Consider the following 27,376-nt stretch of genomic DNA (forward strand, 5'->3'; position numbering starts at 1 on the left):
AACTCAATCTTTTGAGGAAAGAGCCCATCTGTGTAAAGACACGAGTGTATGAAGATGTGGCGGAGGTTGTCCTTATCCGTTTATGCTTTTATGTTTGCCCTTGTCTTTCTGTCCATTGCTAACTCTTTCAATTCCGACCTGTCGTGTTTTATCTTTCTGTATAGACGTAATTTGTTGCTTGTTTGTTGCTTTCCACTACTATATACTATGTTGGTTATATAGGCAACTTAGTTTCTTAGTACATGGTTTGATAACAGTACTGGTAGGTGTGACAATCAGTTTGGTTTTTCCTGGAAAACAAAGCAAAAGAAATGTTAATATTGATACTTTCAAGGCCCATACTTGTAGACATGATATGGGATTTTGGGCTTATGCCGTCTCAAGAAAACAAGGTGAAACTCTTTACGTTTTGAAGAAAACTTTGCTCCTCATCTTCAGAAGAAAATATTGACTATTCACGAGGAATATTTCTACAATAATGAGGGTTTGAATTTAAGAATGCTTTACCATTGGACCTGTAGTGGTACGCTCATTCGTCACCAGGTGCGTCGCTGTATGCTGGCACAGCTGACGACGACATTAAGCTCCAATTAAGATATTCTCTCACACCGTACGTGTGTGAGAAGTAACAGAAAGGACATCAAATGAATCAGGGACAAATGTGGTAGAAGAAATAAATAGAAACTAAAATAAAATAAAATGCACGAAAGACACCAGGATAGAATAGAACAGAGCTGAAGAATTGAAAGAAAGTACAGTATGTGGAGAAAACCAGAGGGTGATACTGATGTGAGACGGTGTGGGAGGGAGCATAACCGGTGTACTCATGTTATGAAAGTATGACAATATATAACACATAGCTTGGAATAAACCATCTGGTGGTGATGATAGTACAAATTTGAAAAACACCAAAACGAAATAGCAATATAGAAAGGACAGAAAGGAGAACTACCAACATAAATCCTTAATGGCTAGCAACCATGTATTTCTTAATTGATAGCCAGTGTCCCTGTTGGAATTGTTAGGATTTTTATGTATTTCCACAGCTTCCCATATAATCCTAGACCTGTAGTGTTTAGTGTGGATAAGAGATTGAATATCTTGTTGGTGTTCCTTGATGCGAGTCCCAATGGACCGGCATAATAACAATTCCTCTGTGAAACATAAAGAGTTTCAGTTTGATTTCTTGACACAGCATAAGCCCAAAAATCCATATCATTCCTGAAAATAAAAGAAAACCTGCACCTCTGTTTTCTCACATAAGAATGTCAGTATACTAACCAAACCACTCCAGATTTCTGAGAAAGAATGAACTTATATTTTTGGATGAATTCAGTAAATTATGCACCCTTCTCATAGGCAGGACAAACCCTGTATAAAAGAAACTTGAAAAGGAACACATAATACGATAAACACAATGACATATCAGTTTGGGAAAGAGGAGACAAGGATGAGTAGAGGCATGATTTTTTCGCATTAATTTTTGAACGATTTTGTGAGAAGGATACTAATTTTTGCGTTATTTCGCGAAATAGATATTGCCGTATTGCTTTAATTTCGCTTTAATGAAATTCTAAAATTAATCATTAAAGGTTTCATTACTATTACCGTTGATTGTGGACGTTTAATTGATAGACTGTACATGCTTTTGAAGCCATTTCCGGACTGCAGGGTCGTCTACCTTCTCCAGTGGGATGTTGGCTTTGAGTAGCATCGCTGTTTTTTCGTGAATAAATTCTATTTTTTCACTCTTAGCTTTCTTTTGCATATCTAATGAGAGTTCTATTGCTGCCTGCTGTTTCACTGTTGGAGTGCTAAATTTACGTTCTGAATGTTCCTTATTTTTAAAACAATGTTGTGAGACCGTATCTTTTTTCTCCCATTCAGTACGAACATTACAAAATTTACACATTAAAATATTGCTTTCCGAAACGTATAAACCTTCAATCGCAAACTGTTTAGCTCTGCTGTGCACCATAACACTTAATGGTTATGAATTTCATGTTTTTGGTCCGTATTGAACTGAGAATAATATATAAGTAATAATAATAACAACGTAAACGTTTCCACCTTTTCAATACTAAAATATATTCACAAAATTATAAATTACACGGTACTAGTTTCGACCCCTAGATGGGTAATTTATAATTTTGTGAATATATTTTAGTATTGAAAAGGTGGAAACGTTTATGTTGTTATTATTATTACTTATATATTACCGTAACACTTGTCGAGCGACCCATCTTCGCTACTGTTTCTGATCACTTTCTTAATTTCACCTGACCACGAAGGCGAAATACACCAGTCAGTTGTGCTGCTTGTAGACGTCATTAGCGATTCCAAGATTGCACAGTGCCATGAGGAGACAGGCTGAGGTGGGATTACCAGCCACCACAAGAACAACATTCCGAACATTTCGTTTGGCAAGAAGCCTGGAGCCAACCCTTTTTCTTTGATGCCATGTCTTAGAGATTTTCCAGAACATTAATGATAACATATTTATTTCCTGTTGATGAATGTTTGTTCGCTCTTCCTTTTCTTTTCATACATAATCTTGGAACAAAATGTCAAGTTCGTTATTCACTACAGATTTCGCTGTAATATCGTGCTTATCACGAAATCATTGAATTTTGCTTTAAAATGGCCTTATCGCTTTAATTCATGAACATAATATCCACATTTTCTTAACCAGAAATATATGATTCGTGAAGATATCGCAAAATCGCTTCAAAATATTTTTTGTCACGTTTATCGTTAATGCGAAAAAATCCTGCTTCTAAGGATGAGCATGAAAACACAAAAAGACAAGGACAGTCTCCCCATGTTCGTATACTGTTGTTTTGAAATAGAAAGTATCTCTTCTTGTCAATCCTAGGTCTTCTATAGCCATTTCTTCTCAATACCCCTATGTACTCGTTTCTGCTTCTGAACTTCATTTGGAGGGTGGGTATCAACAGTCATTGAGGGGCCATCTTGACAGAACTTCAATCTTGAAAAAGTGTTGGATAAGAAGAAAAACAAATAATAATAATAAGATAATATACGTCAAGAATGAAACACTGTACAAGAAAATTGAAAAGCTCTCAGGTACTATGTGAAAAAGGAGGATAAATTTTTACGGTCATCTTCTCAGAATGAACTCTAATAGATTAACCAAACAAATCTTTGCTTTCTTCCATAACTGCAAAACAAAACAAAACTGGTTTAAAGAAACAGAAAAATTCCTAGTAGAATTAAAAATTACAGAAAATTCGCTGCTTGATCAAACAGCTAAAGTAATAACTAAAGACGAAAATATAAGCTTACAAGACAAATGTACATCTTGGAAGATGAGAGGAAACGAAGATCAGAAAGAATGAAGAAATACTGGGAACTAAGAAAAGAACAACACACAGAGAAATGATTGATTCAACTTACCCCAAAGAGGGTGAAACAAAACGATCAGAGAGAAACTCAAATAAATACTTAAATGTTACTATTAGACAGTTGTCAGTCTGTAATCTGTGTTTCTTAAGCGACATGCACCAGTTCTCACAGAGGAGCATGTGGTATCAATTGCATATCCTTCCACACAAGGAACATATACAGTTTTCACATGGTTCATGGATTCGGTCGGTACAATAGACTTTGAAGTGAAAACTGTGAGTCTCAAGCTTTGTCACCAGGTACCTCAGCTCATAGTTCGCTTCCAAGAACGACAGATAAACACAAGAATAAAATGAATAGGAGTATGTAGATCTGTATCTATTGATTTTATGCCGTTCTTCTGATAGGCCATTTAATCCAGTTAAAATGTTGTGATGGTGATAATGATATCCAAGTATTGTCAAATATTAAATTCCCACTGTATGAAGCAGCTTCAACAACCTTGTTTTTTGAGTAAGATGTTTTTAAGCAGAGTTTCCATAGCACAGGTGGAGCAATGAAGTAGGTGCTTCAGATCTTGAGCTGTACTATATTGGCAATTAGCATTTTTTAACTTTCCATGGTTGCCTTAGTTCTTGGCATAACAATTCTGATCCTATTTAATGTTCTCGATACTGGCCATGGTTGTGAACACGAGCAGGAGTCCTCTGTGTTGATTTAGTCCAGTCAAGTAGCGTAGACGGCTAGTAGCTGAGGATAGCTGTAGCTGCCTTAACGCTACTGATGCAGCTCTCCTGTGAGTTTATATGACATAGTATCAATTGGTAAACCTAGAGAGGATGTTGTTGATCCCAGTGCTCCTCTCTCCATTTTCAGCTGCTTCTTGCCATTACTTAGAGTTATACCACAGCTGTGGTACAGCTTTTTGGTAGTTCATTTAAGGCTGCCAGAAACCATATCATCCTCACTATGGCAAACTAGTGAAAGTTACGAATAAGGGAACCTGTAGTTCTAAAGTTTTGGTCTAAATTTTATTACCTATATAATCTTCACCCTCTGACAAAGTCTCACATCTGCAGCTCATTCTGTATGGCTAACACACAAAACCAGTCATTAAATATAACAATTGATTTGACATGAGTAATCACAACTTCTTTCAGCTCTCCTAATTTTTTGACAATTTGCAGATTCATTAGTTTCCCAGAGGAGGGACGATATAGTACATCTCATTGAGGAGGTATCCACTTTCTTGAAATGGGCAAAGTTGGCCCTCACAAGGGAAGCATACTCAGTTGTAGAGAGAGTAGATACCAAGGCTGTAGTTTTTACAGTTGAAATTAAGCAAACATTGCAGACTGTTTTTGGCTTTAATATTCATACGGACTGGATGACAGCATGCCTTGAATGTAAGACGACAATCAAACTGAAAGCCAAGGTACTTGAAGATAGGGATAAATTTAAGTTGTTGTGTTTTCCTTCTGAAGTAACACTGGGTTTATGGTAAAATTTAAAGAACATAATTTGCGAAACTGTTATATTAAGTTCCACTGGGCAACCGGGTAAAATATTACACATTTTTATCTCTCTTTTGAACTGATATTCCTCATTGAACAGATATAACATTGTTTTTGAGTTGTTGACTCTTTGAGTACAGTAATTGATAGAGAAAGACTTGTTACTTATCTAGGTAGTTTTAAAATTTTCTTAGATAATCTTAAAGTTCGTCTGGCCGGTCCATTCTGCTATGGTAGTAGAGTAGACCGTACAGCCAGCGACTCTGTGCCGATTGTTGGGCGTGAAAAATAACTCGACTCTTTAAGAAGACCAATGGCTTCAGGTGGATGAGTTCTCTTAGGTGGGGGTGATGGTCTCCTCAGTGCAGAAAATGACACTGTATCCCATCAAACAGCGTCTGTCCCCAGGTTAGAGGCGCTGCAAAAGGCATCTGAACTCCATGTTATGAGCGGCCTCATTTCCTGCTGGCAGAAGCTCTAAAATGCCTTTGGGAGTGGTGAACCCATCGTAATAACAGTGTAAAACAAGTGCAAATATGGTGAGGCCTTGGAAAATGCAAGAGCGTCCCCTGCAGGCGACGTGCAGTTTTTTAGATACTGGGGGTAGCTGTGAGAAGTGGGTGACCAGTATTACCCTGACTGACTGGACCGAAGAGCTGATAGAGTTCATAAAAGAGGACATAGCCATCCTTGGAGAGGAAGAGGGGAAAAAACTGAAGGAAGGGTACTGGCTGTTTTCTGTGGAAGACAAGATGCAGTAAATGAAGTAGGAATGATCATTAGTAAGTATGTCCTGAAATATGTGGAGGAGATAAAGAAGATCGACAGATGTTCATAGCAAGGATACAGTTTGAGACAGAAGCACGACATCTGTTCCAAGAATATGTTCAACAAACTGGAAATAAAGAAGATAATACAGAACAAGTCCTTGAAGAAATAGAGAAGTACATAGAAAAAAAGGAAGTAGTGATAATGGGAGGTCTGAATGCACAAGTAGGAAGAGACTGACTGGGAAGAGATTTTGGGACCATATGGATATGGCCACAACAATCAGGAAGGGGATATGTTAATGGACTTCTGCCAGAGGATAGGAAACACATGGTCCTGGAAGAAAAATAGCTGGAAGATTACCATGTATGGATGAGGAGGCAAAAGAATGAAAATGTTTATTGATTATATATTAGTGGAAAAGGGAGATTGGAAATATCTTATGGATGTTACAGCTATGGCTGAGGAAGCCTCTGGGAGTAGCCATAGAGCAGTGGTAGCAAAGTTGAAAGTAGGCAAGGTCACAAAACTACAAGAGAAAAGAGAAAGAAGTAGTAGGGTCTGGATTTGAAGAAAGAAGAGGATCAGGAAGAGTTTTGATACCGAGAACAATGTCCAAAAACGGACCATTTATATTGGTATAACAGATATTAGTCTTGTTGAACAGGAATGAAATAATTTTAAGAGTGCATAGTAAGGTGTGTGGAGAAAATATGTGGTAGAACATTAGGAAAAGTAAGGGAGAAAGACAATGTTAGAGTGAAAGATAAAGTAAAGGAAAAGAAGAAAACTTGATAGGCATGGAAAACACAAAAGACTGAAGAGAGTAGAGCAAGATACAGAGAAGTGAAAAGAGTTTGCAAAAATGTAGTAGCCAAAGAAAAGTTGGGAAACATTCACCTAGGCAGTAAAGGAAGATTTGAACTGTGGGGAAAAAATATTATTTGGAATAATAGGAAATAGTAAGAATAATGGTGAACACAGGGTTTGTGAGAATAAAGAAGTAGTAATACTGACAAAACTGGAAGACATAATGAACCGATGGAAAGAATATTTCACTGAACTGCTAAATGTGAGAAACCAGACATGTGAAGAAGGTATCCAGGCAGCAGCAACAGAGGAAGTAACAGAGAAGGAATCAGACATTGCAATGACAGAGGTGGAATGGACAAATAAAAAGATGAAGATGGGAAAAGCTGTGGGAATAGATGAAGTAGTTGTAGAAATGATCAAGGCAGCAGAACCAGCCAGACTCTAGTGGACAAATAGAGTACTTAAGTGTGTATGGAGAGAGAAAAATGTTCCCAAGGATTGGAAAAAAAGGATGGAGGGGGGCTATAATGCCAATATTGAAGAAAGGAGATAAGGAGGTGTGCGGTAACTACCGTGGAATCACCATCATCTGCCATTTTGCCAAGATAATGGAATTAGAGGAAAGGTGGAAAAATGGAACAATTTGGATTCAGAAGTGGAAAGTCAACAGTGAAACCCATTTTCATTCTGAGACTGATCATAAAAAAAGAGCCAGGATTGGCAAGGAACTTATGATAAAAGCAATATATGATAACTGTTACAGCTGTGTGAAGACAACAGTGGGTAGAACAGAATGATTTAGAATTGACAATGGGCTAAAACAAGCAAATGTGTTGTCACCTTTACTGTTCATAATGGTGATGGGTTGCATCATAGAGACAGCAAGGGAAGATAATAGAGGAAATAGAATTAATGTAATAATGTTTGTGGATGATGATGTGATGTGGGAAGATTATAGAGGAAATAGAATGAATTTAATGATGTTTACAGATGATGATTATGTGATCTGGGGAGAAGATAAGGAGGAGGTACAACAACAGCTGAATGTACTGCATAGAAGGGAAATAGTAAAACACTTCAAATATTTGGAAAGTGAAATTACAGAAAATGGAAGACTGGATATGGATATTAGTAGGAGGATACAACTGGGGAATACCTTTTACCACCAGTCACAGAGATTAATATGGAATAAAGATGTACTAATGAAGGCTAAAGAAGTGATGTACAAGGGGTATCACTTACCTATATTTGCATAAGCAGCAGAAACCTGGACAATTACTCCAGGGATATTAGAGTACAGACAGCTGAAATGAAATTCCTGAGGAGTATGATACAGAGGGCAAGGAGGGATAGGAATGAAGACACGAAAAGAACTAAATGTGTAAAAACTAAATGACAAACTGGAACACAACAGATTGAGATGGTTTGGACATTTCAAGCAGATGAAAGAAGAAAGACACCAAAACAAGCAGTGGAAAGGCAGATGACAGGGAAGAAGAGACGAGGAAGACCAGGATCATGATGGATGGACTCTGTGAAGAACAGTATAGGAAAACGAAACCTGGACTGGGGCGCAGTGTCGGATTAGGAATGGTGGAGAGGCGGGATGAAGTGGAGAGGAATCATGTTTGCCCCTACCTGGAGCCAGCTGGAAAAAGGTTCGCCATTGGGTAGAAGCAGGAGAGTGATAGAAAGCAGTGACTTATTAATGCAACAGTTACGTACACTAGTGTCCAAAAAGTTAAGCATAATCACTAAACAAGGCCATACCACCTGATAGGAATGTCAGACGGATTGCTGAACAAATGGAAGCCGACTTACACACCATATGTCACACAACTTGTCCAAAAAAAAAAAAACAGTGTCAGAAAGGTTCTGATAGCTAAGGTACACCTTTGAAAACAACGAACAAAACTTGGCAATGTCTTCCACAACAAAATATACTGTTACTAGGGTGTATGGTTACCCCTAACGGCCACACATGCTTTACAGCAACGTGGCATGCTCTCTATCATATGATCCATGAGTTCTTGTGGCAGTCGATCCCATTCCTCTGAAAGGGCAACGCGAAGGTCTTGGAGAGTCCTTGGTGGAGGCTGACGGGATGAAGTTCGCCTCCCCAATGCAACCCAGGCATGTTCTGTAGGATTCAGATCCGCAGACCTCGCTGGCCAGTCCATGCATTGAATATTTTCCTCAGTCAGAAATTCATCCACCAGAGCAGCGTGCTGCAGTCTGGCATTATCGTCCATTAAGAGAAAGTCTGGACCAACTGCACCTCTAAAGAGTCGAACATGTGGTCACAGTACCCTATGCCTGTATCTCCAAGCATTAACAGTGTTCCTCAGACCACCCGTGAAGATTTGCAGGTCCGTACGGCCATTCAACGTGATGCCTCACCACACCATGATGCCGCCACCACCATACTGGTCCCGTTCCACGATGATTCTGTGGTTGTATTGGGTTCTCTCCAGATAATATGCGACGGGAATTGTTCTGCAAACTGAAGTGGTATTCATCTGTGAAGAACACATGCTTCCATTCATTCATGGTCCAGTTTCGATGTTGACAGCTCCACAGTAATCGGGCCCGTCTCTGTGCTGGGGTGAGCGGAACACACACCGCTGGACGTCGGGCAAACAGCCCTGCTGTTCTGAGTCTCTGGTACACAGTTTGCCAGGAAACGGCAACCCCTGAGACGGCTGCAAACTCCGCCGACAATTGTCTTGAAGGTGCACTCCGATTTTGTTGAGCGGTTAAGGCGAGATATCGGTCCTGCTGTGGGGTGGTTACCCTTGGTCGACCTGGTACTGGTCTATGACTAACATCTCTTGTGTCTTGAAATAGTCTCCAAAGCCTGGAAATGACACTTTGTGGCACATTCAAGGATACAGCGACTTTGGTCTGTGTCTGGCCTGCTTCCAGGCGGCCGAGTATTCTACCCTGCAAAACTGGGTCCAAATGGCGTCGTCGTGCCATAATGTTGTCACATTCACTACGAGGCTACACTCCGCACACAATAACAGGGCAGACACGACTGAGGGAACATGGGGCGCAGGCACTGGCTGTGTTTACCTTGTGGTCACGCCGCTAGCAAAGCAGGGGACACTCCTTTCCTGTACAGAGCGAACATGTAGAGTTGGTAGGTGCATATGTCGTGCGATTTGCAGTCTATTTTCTGTTGCCCTGCTTACTCGTAACTTATGCTTGATTCTTGGCTGGGTTGGGGATTTTAACTTTATCTGGTTAATTCCTCTAGTTCAGGGGGGTGGGTGTTTGTTTTCTTAATATACATCTCCATTTTTGTACAACACATTACAAACCACCACAGAAACACACAGTAGTGAATACATCCCTCCACATATGATCGGTGTCAGGAAAAGCATCCGAACATTAAAAAATGGGCTAAATTCGTTTAAAGTGCTGACCCCAGGTAATTGAAGAAGAAGAAGAATAAGATGATGATTAAGAATGAGGTGATAAAAGCATGAACTCGACTGATGAAGCTGTGTGTGTAAAATGGCTTTGGTGGGTTCTTGTGAGTCAAATGGAGGAGGATTGGTAACCTAGAAGAGAAAAATGGACTCATATGTGAAGGGTAGGAGAAGCAGAGGGAGACCAAGAGGATGATTGTTAAACTTGATTTTGAATATTAAAAATAAGAGGTACCCGTTGTGGGTGGGGGATGCAGATGAAGAATACACCCATGGTATCCCCTGCGTGCTGTAAGAGACAACTAAAAGGGGAGACAAAGGGATGATCAAATTAGAACCATAATACTACTTGTAATTAGTACCACCATGCAGGGAACACCATGGGTCGCTTTTACTTACATGTAGTACCACTATGTTAGGTACACAATAGATTTATGGTTAGTAGCGACAGTGTGTGTTCAGGATGCATTTTACAGTACCTGTGATTCGTACCACTATATGAGCGACACCCTGGGTGAGTGACACCATGTTTCTGTCTTGCCTGTGATTAGTACCCACTATGTGAGGAACACCGCAGGATAGTGCAAGTCCCTGTGGTTAGTCCACTTATGTGAAGAATACCATAGGTTTGCATTGCCTGTATAGGTTTTGCGTTGCCTGTAAATAGCAACATAATGTGCAAAACACCATAGGTCTGTGTTACATGTGCACATTACATTACCTGTGAGTAGTATCATAATATGTGGAATACTGCGAGTCTATGCTACTTTTGATTGGTACCACAACATGACAAATACAATGGTTCTACTTTACTAGCGATAAGTACCATTATGAGGGGCTGATGACCTGGATTTTGGGCCCGTTTAGACTACATGCATCATCGATTTAGTATTGTGATTTAGAAGCAGTCCCTTGGTCAGTAATACTATTGTTTAACACTAGTTTCTGGGAATGTGGGGCATTGCAGGTTGGATCCACTGATTGTTTTAACTTCATATCCATCCATTCATTCTTCATCCTCACATTTTGAATTCTGGTCAGTGGAGGATTATGGATTTTTAATTGTCCTTACATTTTGTCTAATTTTGTGCCACTAGGGGCCGATGACCTAGATGTTAGGCCCATTTAAACAACAAGCATCATCATCATCATCATCATCATCATCATCATCAAAAAGAGGTATAGATCTGAATATGAGCATAGAGTTAGTTGCAAATAGACCGGACGAGTTGGCTGTGTGGTTAGGGTCGTGCAATGTGAGCTTGCATCTGGGAGATAGTGGGTTTGGATCCCACTGTCGGCAGTCCTGAAGATGGTTTACCGTGGTTTCCCATTTTCACACCAGGCAACTGCTGGGGCTGTACCTTAATTAAGGCCAAGGCCGCTTCCTTCCAACTCCTAGGCCTTTCCTAGCCCATCATCGCCATAAGACCTATCTGTGTCGGTGCAACGTAAAGCCACTAGAAAAAAAAAAAGTTGCAAATAGAGGATTTTGGAGGCACATATTTAATTCACATAGGCTTGCAGGCTGAATGTTGAATGGTGTAACAGTCTATAATGTGAAGAAGAATGGTGATTATTATTATTATTATTATTATTATTATTATTATTATTATTATCATCATCATCATCATCATCATTATCATTATTAATGGACATATTTTCAAGATCTTGGCCCTTGACAAATTCTTCTGAGACAAATTTGGATTCAACTGTGTGCTAAAAGAATTGGAGAAAAGAAATCTTTGTGGAATTAAAGGATCAAGTTTCAGATCTCCCGTTGCACCTCTCATATATGCAGTAAGTTTTTTGTGCATGTGAGAGGACAATATTATTACCATATTTCAGCTTTTTGAAAGTTTAGGAAGAGAACTTTCTTAATACTGTCTCTCTGTCTTGTACTTCATCTTACCTTCTTTTAGTTAATGCTGTACTGCACTTGCTTTCCTGCTATAATCCTGTATCTTCGTCCATACTTATCTGCTGGTTTACAAATGTTGTGTTTTTATATTTCTGTTTTTTAGGTGCAGTTATTAATTGGTAAAGAAAATATACAATTTGTGCAACTTGTATAGATATTATATTTTTTGTTTGAAGAAAACTAGAATGTGGTACAAGTACATAGCTGAATGTAAAGGTTTAAAAAATGATTATTCCTGTATTTATTTATTTACTTAGTTATTTTTTAAATTGTAAGTATGAGCAATTCAAAAACTAGGTAGACTAGTGAAGTTTATTATTACTACTAAAGCTTTCAAGTATGTTTGTAATTAGACAAATCTCAAAACAAAATTGGTTACAAGAGGAGTCCATCTTTTCAGTACAATTGATATTAAAAAAGAATATATTATAAAATCTGTAACATTTCAGTACATGTTTCATCCCCTAGATAATCTTTAGCTGATGAAGACAAATTAAAATACATACAATATTCAAAGACTTACGTTAAAATTGGCTATAAGAAGTATAAAATGAGGCTTACACAATAATAGGAACACTGTAGGACTTTTTTGAGTCCTTTTTGAAAAATCCAGCTGTATGGAGCAACTAGTATTGTAAATAATTGACAGTGTTCATTAAAATAGGCCAAATTAAAAAGTCTGAAGAAAACACATTAAAAGTACTGTAATCTTGAAATCTTCTGAATGAGACATCATGTAAGTTTAATGAATTTCTGTGGCATTTGAATATTACAATCCTTCCCATTCTGCAACTGTTTTTCTAATTCCCCATTTCTTTTTCCTTTCTAGACTCCTTTTATAAGCATCCATTTGACTTTGCTTGATTTTCAAGTTATTTCTACGCCGTTTCTGCTCATTACCACTTCAGCGCTTTATGAGATGAATTTTTGTTCTCGTTTTTAGAAAAAGAAGTTTCCCTATGTGTATTAACTTTAAATATAATGTAATATTCAAGTGAGAGAGAAATTCATTACGCTTTCATGTCACCTAGATTGTAGTGCCTTATTGACCGACTTGACATACCAATTTTCATTAAATTCTCTTCAGCCTTTTTCTCATGATGTGCGTACATACATACAGGCGGACGGACGGACGGACGGACCGACAGACAGACAGACAGACAGACAGACAGACAGACAGACAGAAAATTAAAAATTGTATTTCCTTCTTACTGTGGACACGACCAATGTAGATATAGTGGTACCATTCTTCTTTAATTCTGAGCGAACTATATATATATACATACATCCAGTAAACATGAAATACGATACATTAGTCACATTTATCATACTGACCGTTTCCATGAGCAATTATGAGTAACATCTGGCTGTTATGTATAATGCCCAGCTTTATCAAATTTACCTTAAGATATATATCGAAAGGTGTGTCTCAATCAATACTTTTCATTTTGTTTCCCTGGATTAAATTTTACATTCATATATTATATGTTTTGAATTACCAGTGCTTTGTAATTTGATATCATCTTTATGCCCTGTTAAGAATTCTAGGACAGGCTATTTTTTATACCCACTTTCTGTACATGAGTAAGGGTTAATGAGGATATGTCATTATTGTATTATTATATTGAGTTTATTGCAGCATCAAGTTTAATTAATGTTTGATAGTATTCATGACAGAATGAATTGTGACAATTGCTGTCACTTGTATGGTTTTTGGAATTGCTCATATTCATTATATCAACTATAGTTTAAAATCACTGACTTAGTTGAAACATTTATTAAATAATGGCCTTTTTTTTTTTTTTTTTTTTTTTTTTTTTGAAGTTAAGTAAATATGTAAAACTTACTACTCATTGTTTCAGATTTCGATTCGCAATATTTCTGGGCGTGGACAGATTTCGTTTCTTATGTGGACTTCATGGTCTTCTTCACCTTAATTAGTTCATTATTAATGTATGTTCTAATAGAGGTGAATATTTTTGTGGAGTTAGTGGGTTTCTTGGCTGTGTTCATTGAAGCTCTGCTGGGCTCTCCTCAGCTGGTGAGAAATTACAAGAATAAATCAACTGCTGGAATGAGGTGAGTTTCTAATCCTTTTATTTATGATGGATAATTTCCTCATCATTAATTACAACTGCAAGCTGTAGTAATTTTCTCTCCTATTGTTGAATGATTTTATTCTTAAATACAGTGAGAGTATTTGAACTAAGAACCAGTCATGGCATATTTTTGCTATTGGTGACACAACAACCGTCTACCGAGTTCAATTCACTTGAGTTGCACACACATCTGTCCTGGCCTTGGATGAAGTCAAGCATGTTAGTGAATGATTGCCTATTGAAAGACTCATTTGTGAGTTGTGTGTTATTCCGTTTTGTGTATTAAATCACAAAATGTGTAATAACTGAGTATATGTTTATTACTGCACAACATCTGTTTATTTATGATTCATCTTGTGTTAACGCTAGAAAAACCTGCACCACTGCTCTCTGGAAGTCACATGCAGTCAGTCAGTGTGTTAACTCAGTCAGCCTGATAAATCCAAACACCATTTAAAAAACGATTCTTTTGCATAGTAGTTCCAGGTCATACAGCAATCCCTACTCATTATATTAAACTAGATGACGTACCCGTGCTTCGCTACAGGATTCTCAGAAAGACTGTCTTTGTGGTTTTCCTAACTGAACTCAACATAGATCATAACAAAAACTTCAGTAGGAATGTAGCGATTAAAAGCAATGCCAGCATATGAAATACTCTATCAAATGTAAAAACACACATTTTCTCACTTTTAACAAACAGTACTATGGGGCCGATCTAACAGTCCAAAGATCCAGAGCTGGAGTGACCAGGCCACAGACAGCCATAAACACTCCTGTGCCATTATTTCCTTATATATGGACACTGCTCATTCCAATCAGTGCCTCAGAGTAGGGATTGAATAGCTCGAATGCTATGATAAACCAGTGTGTTGCGTACCAGTAGTATCAGGAAATTTATGAACCAGAGGAATGGCATGCTAAAGAAGAAAGTTATCTACCTACCCATCTACTGTACTTCCCGCCAATATTCAGGCAGGCTGTTACACTCGGGGCGACCAGGCAAGATGGCCATGTGATTAGGGGCGCGCAGCTGTGAGCTTGTGTCTGGGAGATAGTGGATTCGAAACCCCCTGTCGGCAGCCCTGGAGATGGTATTCCGTGGTTTCCCATTTTCACAACAGGCAAATGCTGGGCTGTACCTTAATTAAGGCCAAGGCCGCTTCCTTCACACTCCTAGCCTTTCCTATAAGACCTATCTGTGTCGGTGCAACGTAAAGCACATCTTATAAAAGCCTTGGTGCGCAGCGGTAATCCTATTTATCAGAGATGAGTGGCAGCAGAAGACACAAAGCACATCACAACAAACAATGGTCAGTGTAATGTTATTGTTGATTAATTTTATGAGCTTTCTATATTGTTGGCCTTCACATTTAAGTTTCTTCCGACTCTGTGATATTATGCGTGTTATAAAATTAGTTGTAGCATAGACTGTAGTTCCTTATTCTCTGACTTTACATACTGATATTCATTAAATTATGTTTACCCATTTTCTTGTGACTTGGCACTGATATGGACGTAGTAACAAAAATCCAAATTCATGAATATCTCTGATCATAGTGGTAGGTAAAAATATATAAGACATAAATGATTGGAAATTTAATACTATTATGTAGTATTTATCGATATGACCACTATTAACATAAATATTCGAGAATTAAATTTTAGGCCTTCCCCTAAACTACCATTTCACTCTGTGTGAATAAAATTATTTATGGCCTAGATTGTAGCGACTTATTCCCCGACTTCGCATACGAGTTTTCATTAAGATAGGACCGCTAATAACAAATATTTGAGAATTAAATTTTAAGCCTTCCCCTAAATTACCATTTCTCTCAGCGTGAATAAAATTATTTATGGCCTAGGTTGTAGCAACTTATTCCCCGACTTTCCATACCGATTTTCATGAAATTCTCTTCAGCTGTTTTCTTGTGATGCGTGTACATACATACATACAGACAGACAGACAGACAGATAGACAGATAGACAGACAGACAGACAGACGGAAATTACAGAAATTACAGAAATTACAGAAAATTAAAAAGGGCATTTCCTTGTTGCTCATGACCAATACAGAAATACCATCCTTTGAGCAATGTACAGACAAAACTCTTATTTTATATCTATAGATTTCAGGTTATGGAAAAAGTTCAGTCTAAGAAACCAGATAGACAAAGATGTCTAGGGAATATATTTTGGGGGGGGGGAGAATTTTCCATTGTCAGCGAGTAACATATAGTTTCTTAAAGAGTACCAAAAATGTATGTACAATGATCAGCATCTCCTTTCATAATGTTGGTTAGTAATAAACTTCTTAAAATACCTCATGATATTGTTGTATGGTGGCATCACAGCTGCTGAACTCTGTTGACACACTGCTCACTGACAGGAAAAACGCAGCTCAGCTGGTTCTTAATGCAAATGTTCTCATTTTATTTGATAGGCAGTGTGGTGATAACATGTATGTTGTATCAGGTACAAAATGCAATTATCAGCCTGTTTTTTAAAAAGATAAATTGTAGAAATAGATAAAGAGATTTGACCGGTAAAAAGACAAGACTGGACAAACAGAAGAGCTATAAAGACATGGCTATAAAATACAAGAGTTCACTGCCGTTTTCATGTCATTGTCATCATTGTAATGGTTGCCACTGAGGTGATGTTTGAGGTGGAGGAACAGATGGTAATCGCTCGGCGCAAGATCAGGACTGTAGGGTGGGTGGTCTAAAACTTCCCAGCCAAAACTGTCCAATAAATCGTGGGTCTGACCTGCAGTGTGAGGTCTTGCATTGTCATGGAGAAGGACAATTCCCTCTGTCAGCATGCCGCGTCTTTTGTTTTGAATCGCTCTGCGTAGCTTTCTCAGGGTTTGGCAGTATGCTTCTGCATTGATAGTGGTTCCTCGTTGCATGAAGTTGACCAACAAAACACCATGCCTATCCCAAAACACCGATGCCATGATTTTGCACTGGGACAGAGTCTGTTTAGCCTTCACCTTTACAGGCGAGTGAGTGTGTGTGTCTCCATTCCATGCACTGTTGCTTCGATTCGGGCATGATATGCTAAACCCATGTTACGTCTCCAGTTACGATCTGGCTCAAGAAGCCGTCACCTTCTTCATCATAACGAGTCAAAAACTTCATCGCACACTCAAATCTTTGGTTTTTGTGGTCCTCTGTTAGGAGTTTCGGGACCCAACGGGTGCACAGTTTCCTAAACTTTCGGTGTTCAGAAACAATGTTGTAAAGCACTGATCTCGACACGTCAGGAAATTTGTTTGAGAGACCTATTATTGTGAAGCGCCTGTTCTCACAAACCTTTGCTTCAACTGAAGCCACCAAATCGTCTGTAAGCAGAGAAGGGCGACCGGAGCGGTCTTCATCATGGACGTTGTCACGGCCATCTTTGAATTATCGTACCCACTTACGCATTTTGCTTTGACTCATAACAGTATCACCGTACACTTCGCAAATCTGTCGATGAATTTCTGCAGCAGACAGGTTCCTTGCTGACAAAAACCGTATCACTGACCGAACCTCACACGCGGCGGGCGAGTTGAAAGTCTTAAACATTTTGAAAGCACAGAACAGAACCGTACAGGTTAGCTACAGAGCTGAAACTGAGCACAGTCGTTCCCGAGGCATGCCGGTACATGACGCACGCGCTCGTTGTGATATGTGCGCGAACTACTAGTGTCTACAACAAAACGGACCTTACTTAAAAAACACACTTCATCCATCCGTCCGTCCGTCCCAACTCCTCGACCCTTTGCCGAAGTTTATCATTGTCGAAGTGTGTGATCTGTTTGGTTGTCTTCCTTGTGTTTGCGGGAATTGGTCTGAATTTGATAAGGGACATAAAATGATCTGAGACCACATTGATGCCTTTGTTTACCTTGACATTCATAATCTCGGGGCTGTTTCTCCTGGAGATTGCAACATGATCAATTTGGAACTCTCCGAGAGCTTGGACGGGAGAACACCAAGTCATTTGCTTTCTGGGTAGATGGCGAAAGTGGGTCGACATGACCTGCAGGTTGTGATTTTCGCAAATGGACACCAGTCTTTTGCCGTTGGGATTGATTCTTTTGTGAGCAGGGTAATTTCCTATAACTTTCTTGTACTTCTGTTCACGACCTAGTTGGGCATTGAAGTCACCCAAAAGAAGCTTGACATGGTGTTTGGGGATTTTGTTTAATTTTTCATCCAGTAGGTCCCAGAAATTATCAACTTCGTCTGGATCAGACTTGTTCTTATCGTTTGTAGGAGCATGTGCATTAACTAGGGCGTAGGTTTGTTCGCACATTTAATTGTGAGTATAGACAATCTGTCATTCACAGATTCGAAATTTGCAACCGATTTAAGGATCTTGGTTCTAACAGCAAACGCGGTTCCAAGCATCAAAGCTCCATTGAGGATTCCTCTTTGCGCTTTGCTCTTAAAAAATCGGTAGCCTTCGGATTCAAAAATCTCTTCATCTGGGTACCTTGTTTCCTGTAGGGCCATTATGGATACCTGATTTTCGCGAAGAGCTTTGGTGAGGGTTTTCAGCTTGACAGTTTGTGTAAGTGAATTTATGTTGAAAGTTGCTAGAAAGATTTTAGATTTTGGCCTGAGTTTTTGACTCTTTGGGGTACACCGAGACGCTCCGACTCGTCTCTTGCATGATGTCGAGTCTCCCCCTAGAATCCGAACGAGACTCGTGCGCCGTGGCGATCACGATGAGGAATTTATCCGAAGATTTACCCCCTGGGGTATGTTTCTTGAAATGTTGTGCCATCATGCTTTTTGACTTGACTTTGCTTTGGACGGGTACCCATCCTTTTACAACTAGGGTTGTTAGCCCTAGAGGTTGCCTCAAGATGTTTTCTGGCTTCTGGTCATTTACCAGTCTTCGCCGTAACCCTGGCAAGGGACCAGTTTTTTTTTCAGGGTGGTATTTTATTTCCCTACTACCCTCTGACTCTGCTGGCGGCAGAGCCAGCGAGCTTCCCCAATTCCAATGGGACGCGCCCGATGGAGGTAACCGGTAAATCCCCACAGGGTATTATTATTATTATTATTATTATTATTATTATTATTATTATTATTATTATTATTATTATTATTATTATTATTATTATTATTATTATTATTATATAAAATTGGATGTTGGTATATTTGAGATTAATAAACTCAAAAACTACATGACCAATTTTGCTGGAAATGTTACAATATGTTCTCATTATTTCTGAGAGCGTTTATGAAGTGGTTTGAATGAAATCGGATAGGTAGTTTATTGTTATGAGTAATTTTATATAGTTTTATTAAATTGCAAAGCTGCACCAAGATTAGATCGACTTGATGGACAAATTGTCACTAGGCGACAGCAGCTTATGCTATATCATGATAGTCCGGTAATAAATGCTGTATATAGGACGGGAACACGCTGCCATGTTTTACAAAGTACCTTGATAGGAGGTTCATTCTTATGCCTCGTATTTGGAAATATCAGTCCCACATGCTGTGATCAAAATGTACTTTCATGTCACAGGACCAGCTCTGATACGTCTGCCCAGTTTGAAGAATATAGATGTATAAAATATTTAAGAAACTGTAAAAAATACATATAGAATATTAACAGTGCAATGACACGAGTTACAAAGAGCAGCTGGGGGTTCCCAACGTGCAAAGTCGCGTCTATGTAATCTCTCTATAGGTCTGTATATATAAATGTCATTGTATGTGGGTATTTATGTATTACATCTCCTAAACCAATGAAGCGATTTCAACCAAACTTGGTACACTCGTGACTTAGTATCAGGAGACAAACCTTATGGAAGAAGGACACCACAAGCACCTTTAAAGGTGGGGGGGCAAGAGGGCTGAGTTATAAAAATAATCGAAAATAGTGTCGAATCCATACTTTTCGGGGTTGCTGATATGAATAGTGACACTCCAGATTTTTTAAGTCCAAGGTCAGCGCTCTTTGGGGTAGGGTACGAGGGGGGAGTGAGATATAAAAATAACAGAAAATAGTGTCGAATCCATAGTTCTCGAGGTCACTGAGATGGATAATGACACTCAGGATTTTTTATCCCTTAGGGGTGAGGGTCGAGGAGGGATTTAAAATAATCAAAAATATTGTTGAGTCCATAGTTTTTGGGGTCGCTGAAATGAATAGTGACACTCCGACCTTTTTATCCCTTATGGGTGGAGGTCGAGGGGGGGATATAACAATAATCGAAAAGTGTTAAATCCATAGTTATCGGGGTTGCTGAGATGAATAGTGACACTCCGGATTTTTTAAGTCCATTTTCAGCCACCTTTGTGATGGTGGCGAGGGAGGAGTGAGACATAAAAAATCATCGGAAATAGTGCCAAATCCATAGTTCTCAGGGTCGCTGAGATGAATAGCAACACTCCGGATTTTTTATCCCTTAAGGATTGGGGTCGAAGGGGGCATATAAAAATAATTGAAAATATTGTTGAATCCGTAGTTTTTGGGGTCGCTGAGATGGATAGTGATACTTTGGATTGTTTAAAGTCCAATTTCAGCCCTGTTTGGGGTGGGGGCAAGGAGGGGGGGTGAGATATAAAAATAATCGAAAATAGTGTTGAATCCATAGTTGGGGAGCTGAGATGAACAGTGATACTCCGGACTTTCTATCCCTTACGGGTGGGGGGGGGGTGGGGGAGATATAAAAATAATCGAAAAGTGTGTTAAGTCCATAGTTTTCGCGGTCGCTGAGATGGATAGTGACACTCCGAATTTTTTAAAGTCCAAGTTCATCATCCTTTGGGGTGGGGGCGAGGGAGGAGTGAGATGTAAAAGTAATCGGAAATAGTGATGAATCCATAGTTTTCGGGGTCGTTGAGATGTATAGTGACCCTCCGGATTTTTTAAAGTCCATATTCAGCCCTTTGGGGTGGGGGCGAGGGGGGAGTGAGACATAAAAATAATCGAAATTAGTGTCAGTACCATAGTTTTCGGGATTGCTGAGATGAATAGTGACACTCCAGATTTTTTATCCTTTAGGGGTGGGGCGAGATATAAAAATAATGTAAAATATATTTTGAGTCCATAGTTTTCAGGATCGCTGAGATGAATAGTGACACTCCAGATTTTTTAAAGTCCAAGTTCAGCCCCGTTTGTGGTTGGGACAAAGGGGGAGTGAGATATAATAATAATAATAATAATAATAATAATAATAATAATAATAATAATTAAAAAAATAGAGTCGAATCCATAGTTTTTAGGATCACTGAGATGAATAGTGACACTCCAGATTTTTTAAAGTCCAATTTCAGCCCCCTTTGACATACGAGTGAGGAAAAAAGTGAAAAAATAAAATGCCCAAGATTATGATATATGTTTGTATTTTCCAGCATAGCTGACAACTAAATTTGGTACAAATAGTATTTAGTATTTGTGAAAAATGCTGTTGGGGTAAGACACAGCTAGAACCCCCAGGGGAGGGGGAGAAATGTACACATAAATAAAAAGATTGATATTAGTCTGGAATCATAGTTTTCAGGATTCTTGGAGCGATTTCTACCAAACTTGGTACACATGACTTACTAACCGGAGACTAACTGCGTGGGGATAAGACACCGCTCGCACCCTTGGGGGAGGTGGAGGTATAAAATTCAGAAATAGTGTCGCATCCGCAGTGTTCGGGGTCGCTGAGATGAATAGTGATACTCCCGTAAGTTTTAAATTTCAAGTTCAGTTCCCCTTGGCGTAGGGGATGAGAAAGGGTAAAAAAAAAATATGACCATTATGACTGAGATTATGGATGTATGTGTGTATTTTCCAGCATAGCTGTCAACTAAATTTGGTGCAAATATTACTTATTATGTGTGAAAAGTACGGTGGGGACGCGACACCCCAAGAAATGCAAATATAAGTAAAAACGACCAATAATAGTGTTGAATCCATAGTTTTCAGGGTTACTGGGACGATTTGAACCAAACTTGGTACACTTATGACTTACTATCAGGAGACTAACTGCGTGGGGGAAAGACACCCCTAGCACCCTTAGGGGTGGGGTGAGGGCTGTAGAATATAAAAATATTCAAAAATAGTGTTGAATCCATACTTTTCAGGGTCGCTGAAATGAACAGTGACACTCCGGATGTCGTTTAAGTCCAAGTTGAGCCCGAATCGGCAGGGGTGTGAGAAGGGGTGAAGAAATGAAAATGTTCCAATGACCGAGATTATGGATGTTTGTATGTATGTTCCACCATAGGTGTCAACTAGACTTGGTAAAAATATCGCCTACTATCTGATAAAAATACTGTGGGGGCAAGACACCATTAGAAGCCCTATGGAAGGGGGCAAAATATAATTATAACTAAAAGCAACTAATATTAGTTTTGAATCCATACTTCTCTGGACTGCCGGAGAGATTTCAACCAAACTTGGTACAGTTATGACTTGCTATCAGGAGACAAACTGCGAGGAGGTATGGTAAACCTAGCACCCCTAGGGGTGGGGTGGGAGGGGCTGAGAATTAAAAACAATAAAAAAACAGTTTTGAATCCATAGTTTTCGTGGTTACTGAGAAGAATAGTGACACTCTGGACATTGTTGAAGTTCATGTTCAGCCCCCATCGGCATGAAGATGAGAAGGGGTGGGAAAGAAATTGTCCAAAATGACCGAAATTATGGATGTATGTGCGTTTCTTCCAACATAGCCCCCATACAAAATTGGTACACATATGACTTACTCTCTGAAAAAAAAAATACTGTTTGGTAAAACACCCCTAGCACTCCTAGTGGAGGTGGTGAAATATAAAAGTAAACAAAAATGACTGATATTAATGTTGAATACCATCATTAACGAGGTCGCTCAGTTGAATGGTGACACTCTGGATGATTAAGTCGTACATATGGGTGTATGTGGGTATGTTCCAGAATAGCTCTCAGCGAAACTTGGTACACATATGACTTACCATCTCGGAAAAAAAAAAAAAAAAAAACGATGGAGATGAAACATAACAACCCCTGCTGGGGGTGGGGAATGAGAGAGGATAGCATTTAAAAATAATGGAAAATAACCGATATTAATGTCGAATCCATTGTTTATGTGTTGCTGAGATGAATCGAGATGCTATGAATACCATTTAAGTCAACGTGCAGCCTCCATTGAGACGGGAGACTGAATGGGGTTTAATAATAAATAGTCTAAAATGACCGAGATTAGTGTTGAATCCATTGCTTTTGGGGTCGCAAGGCTGATTGGTGACAGCCTTAAAGACAGTTGAAATCATGTAGATCATCTATAGCGTGGTGAATAAATACATGTAGTTATTACTTCTTTTGAAAGGATGAAATGCTTTCCAGTCAATTCGAGCTTCCTCAAAGGACAAAGTTTTACTCAAAAATTAAATAATCTAAAACTTGAAATCAAACACATCTAAATAACTCTAAAAATACAAAATAGATGGTAAAAATCAATATCCCAAAAAGTAATTCTATAAAAATTCACTTCACACATAACTAAGTGGTAATATTAATCTTAAAACAAAACCTTCAAAAACCAGCTGGGCAACACTGGGTACTACAGCTAGTAATAATATAACATTGAACTCTTTAAGAAAAAAACAAGCGTAAAGTGTTGTGTCGCATGTCTATCGTTTCATTTAAAAAACTCCAGTTGAGTTCAAGATGGCAGATTCCAAGATGGCGGCCAGTGTGGTCACATGTCCTTGGGTTTGCTCCCATCCCCAAAACATCATGTGTGTGTCCAACACAAACCTCCAACACACCAACTTCTGCTGTAACAATGTTGTAACCTGACTTTTGGCCCATCTTATATATAGATTTATATTGTGCAGTGGTTAAGTATAAGAGAGAGCCTTGGTCCCTAACTTTGCCACAAATTGCTTTTATTTATTTATTTACCATATCTTAACAGAGTTTTAAAGCAATTTCTACTATACTTTCTGATAATTTCAGTTAATGTGGACTTGTGTTAATCTAATCAACTATGCACCCAAATAGTCTAACAAGGATCTACTGTACTAAAAAAGTATACTATAACTGAAAAATACATACCTGTAATAATTTTCAGTGTGAAGATGGTGGTCATGTGGACAGTGGGTGATACTTTCAAGACTGGATACTTCTTGCTTAGAGAAGCACCTGTGCAGTTTTGGCTTTGTGGAATGCTGCAAGTTGGAATAGATATAGCAATCCTCCTGCAGGTTCGTTGGTATAGGCATAATCTTGGGCATCGTGTGAAAAAGCAAGATGTCCCTGATTAGCCTTCGAATGCCTGATAAGTAATTTTATGTATCATTGAAATTTTATGGTGGATTTGGCTTTACTGTGTGTTTGTGGGAATCAGAACGAGGGATTCTGATCAAAGACTTTTTTTGTGTATATTATGCCAATTCAGCTTTGTATAGGCTAAAAGCATTTGTCTATCTCCAAGTATCTATGGTGAATTACAGTATTAAAAAAATAAAAAACACTTTGATTTATGATTTTCTGGAATCCTGAAGTAATGTTTGATGAAATCATCATCCAAAGTAAGAATTGTACACTGCCAATTAGGACAGGAATTTATTATAGCTTTTAAGATTTTCATCTGCTAAATCATTTGTTTAGCTCATGTTTGGCCTCTAGTTCAATAAAAAGACTGAGTGAGAACAACAGTAGTTATTATTAAAAAGTTTGGATATTATTCTCTAAATTTGACATGCTCTTTTTTCCATGTACAACTATTATATTTCTTATACTTAATCTGAACCCTCCTGATCATTCTTAACCTAAATTTATTGCATCTAATTAGAATAAAAATGCTCAAATGAATCATATCGTACTTAGGCTACCAATCATTTATGTTGATTAGACAGCTTTTGGGCAGACTGGTATGGAACGTTATTAGTTTGGGTGTGGTGTCGTATCTGGATAACCATGTACACTCAGAATAATCGAAATGCAGCAGGATGGAAATGGCAAATCAATAAACCAACAATGTAAACACGGCCATAATTGTAGTACACTCACAAATAATCAGGGATCATTGAAGAATATAACTAAGTCATGAACTTGGACACTAGTCTGACTAACGCGGTAACGTAAACAAACAGCAGTCCATTCAAGTATGGCATGCCACGAAAAGGATTACAGCTCTCCTCAAAATCCATGCGATATACAAGTACTCAGAGTTCAGTTTCAAAGTGAAGCGTTTTAGCAGAGCGCACAAGGAAGCATTTTGCTGTGTCCATTTTCCAAAGGGACCCGAGGTAAGTACAGATAATAAGGGGCATGGAAATATGTGTGACAGGAATCAGGGAAAGAGAAGGAACTGCTTTTTCATAATAATAATAATGTATTACAACATATACCAAAACAATTTTTACATGCCAAAGAAAGTGATCAGATGATTAAAGAGAGTAACAATATTTTCAAAAATAGATAGTTCGGATTTTTAAAATAAAATGGGACGACCATTTAATAACACAATTTTCTACCCAAAACAGCTAGACTCAAAACAAGAGATGAATTTTACAATAGTTTTCATTAGGAGTATCCTACAAATGCTAAACAGATATTACCCATTAATACAAAATTTTAAAAGAATTTGAAAAGGCATATAGGCCACTGTACAATCGCAAAAGAAAAAGAAAAGAGAACCCCGGGACAGGAACGTGGGGAAAAGGGAAGGACGAGGAAGAGAACAGTACCTAAGGCTGGCAACAGGAATTAGGAAAGATAGAACCTACAAGTATTAATACAATCCTGAAATTCGAACAGAAGCTAGGCGTTAATATGAACACAGTTAGTCCTATTCTTGCGTTTGTTCACCAAGTCTTTTAGTATCCAATGGTTCATATCACTGTAATTTACACGTAGTAGAAAGCGAAATTTGGAAAAAATCGTAGTGTAGTTCCAAGACAAACACCAATGTAAACAGCTCAGACTAGTGATGTTTGGTAGCGTGAACAGTCTTTAGCAGCCAGTTCAGCATGATGAAATAGGGGTATACAGCTTTAAAGAGAAAATTAAGTATGGGAAGAGAATATAGATTTAAAGTTCGCTCACCCGTCCACCAGTCCTTGAGCTTCAATCATGAACAACAAACACCATTTTAAAAACATTGCACACGTACCAGCCGCTAGCACAAATAAAAGGAAGTCCTCCCTCCACACAAGTCGTCTTCTTCATCCAACTCGCCGATAGAGCCCAGAGCAGGCCTTATTTATATTACGATGGAAACGTCCAGAAAAGACGAGAGCAGAAGGTACACATTGCGCAGTGAGGTGATAGGGGTGGAGAGGAGGGAGGGCAGCAGTGCGAACAGTACCAGCTGGACGGGCGAAGAGAGCACACACACAGAGGTTAGTAGCAGCATGTCGAGCCGTAGCAGACGTAGAATCACGTAGAATAGTAGAAAAAATAGGAACACGTTATAGGTATCATAGTATTACTTTAGGTGATACATCAGTATTTAACAACTTTTTATGGACTTCCTAACAAATAAAACTTTAAAGCTTAAAATAGTATGTTAATAGATGATTTTCAAGTCTCCGCATTTCAAAATCTAATGCCTTTTTTGTACTTGAAGGTTTACAAAATACTTCAACAATTCATTGTACATACTTCAAGGCATTATTATGGAACAGTAATTAACAATTACTGTATTAATAACATAGCATGACTCTGCATAATCAGGGATATCAATATCATCATAGACTTTCCTCTTCTGATCATCTCCAGAAGTAGTAGTGTTAGAAAGGAGCAATATACAGATGATATGTGCATAGTAGAAGCTTTTTACTATACTTTTTTTAACAAAGGAATTTTATAGGAAGCTAAATGTTAACATGATTAAAAGTATATTATCTTGTGTAGGCATTATCCATTCTGTAACTTAAAATCATATTTCTTTGCATGTTCTTGGGTAATTTTCTAATCTGAAGTTTTATCCACATCGATTGTTGCTGAAGCAAAGTCAGCTTGTTTTTTACACATGTGTTTGTTAGTTAAATAATCATTTCTTCCCAATCTAAAGATATGTATGAAGTGACAGAGATGAGGCCTTTTTCTCGTCAAAGTATTTCATAGTTGAGCTTGGCCTTACAGTCCTGTAGCATGTTTGAAATTCATGTATATGAAACATTCAACTTAATAAACAGTTATTTCATATAGCTTTTTGTTTTCCAAATTTAAAAAAAGAAGAAGAAGAAGAAAAAGAAGAGGAAGAATGTTGTTAGGGCCTGTTCACTACTTTCTTAAGCAGGTTTTACTTATACTTCTTGATAAAATTGAATATAGATGGAGATCTTTACTTGAGGCTCTAAGATAGTGTTGAGTGAAGGTTGTCAGAGAGGGTTTTACCTATTACTGTAGGTACTTGTGTGAGTTACCAACCATATTGGTCCAAAAATAAGCTGCACCTCTAGAATTTGAGGGAGAATAAGGAAAGAGGAAAAAAATATGTACGGTATATGAAAAGAATGAAGGAAA

At 38.4% G+C, this 27,376-nt stretch overlaps 1 protein-coding gene across 2 annotated transcripts in view; it reads left to right on the top strand.

Moving 5' to 3' along the window:
- LOC136877040 (solute carrier family 66 member 2) overlaps positions 1 to 25,095 on the top strand; it is an 84,956-nt gene extending 59,861 nt beyond the window's left edge. The window contains exons 5-6 of one of the 2 annotated variants that reach the window (XM_067150842.2): positions 13,679 to 13,895; positions 23,973 to 25,095. In XM_067150842.2, coding sequence (XP_067006943.2) covers positions 13,679 to 13,895; positions 23,973 to 24,165 — 410 coding nt within the window. In that variant the 3' untranslated portion in view covers positions 24,166 to 25,095. The remainder of the gene's footprint in view (positions 1 to 13,678; positions 13,896 to 23,972) is intronic. The other variant, XM_067150843.2, reaches the window with a different exon arrangement.
- The last annotated feature ends 2,281 nt before the right edge of the window (positions 25,096 to 27,376 follow it).

Source organism: Anabrus simplex, chromosome 7, assembly GCF_040414725.1.
Source record: "Anabrus simplex isolate iqAnaSimp1 chromosome 7, ASM4041472v1, whole genome shotgun sequence".
NCBI lineage: Eukaryota > Metazoa > Arthropoda > Insecta > Orthoptera > Tettigoniidae > Anabrus > Anabrus simplex.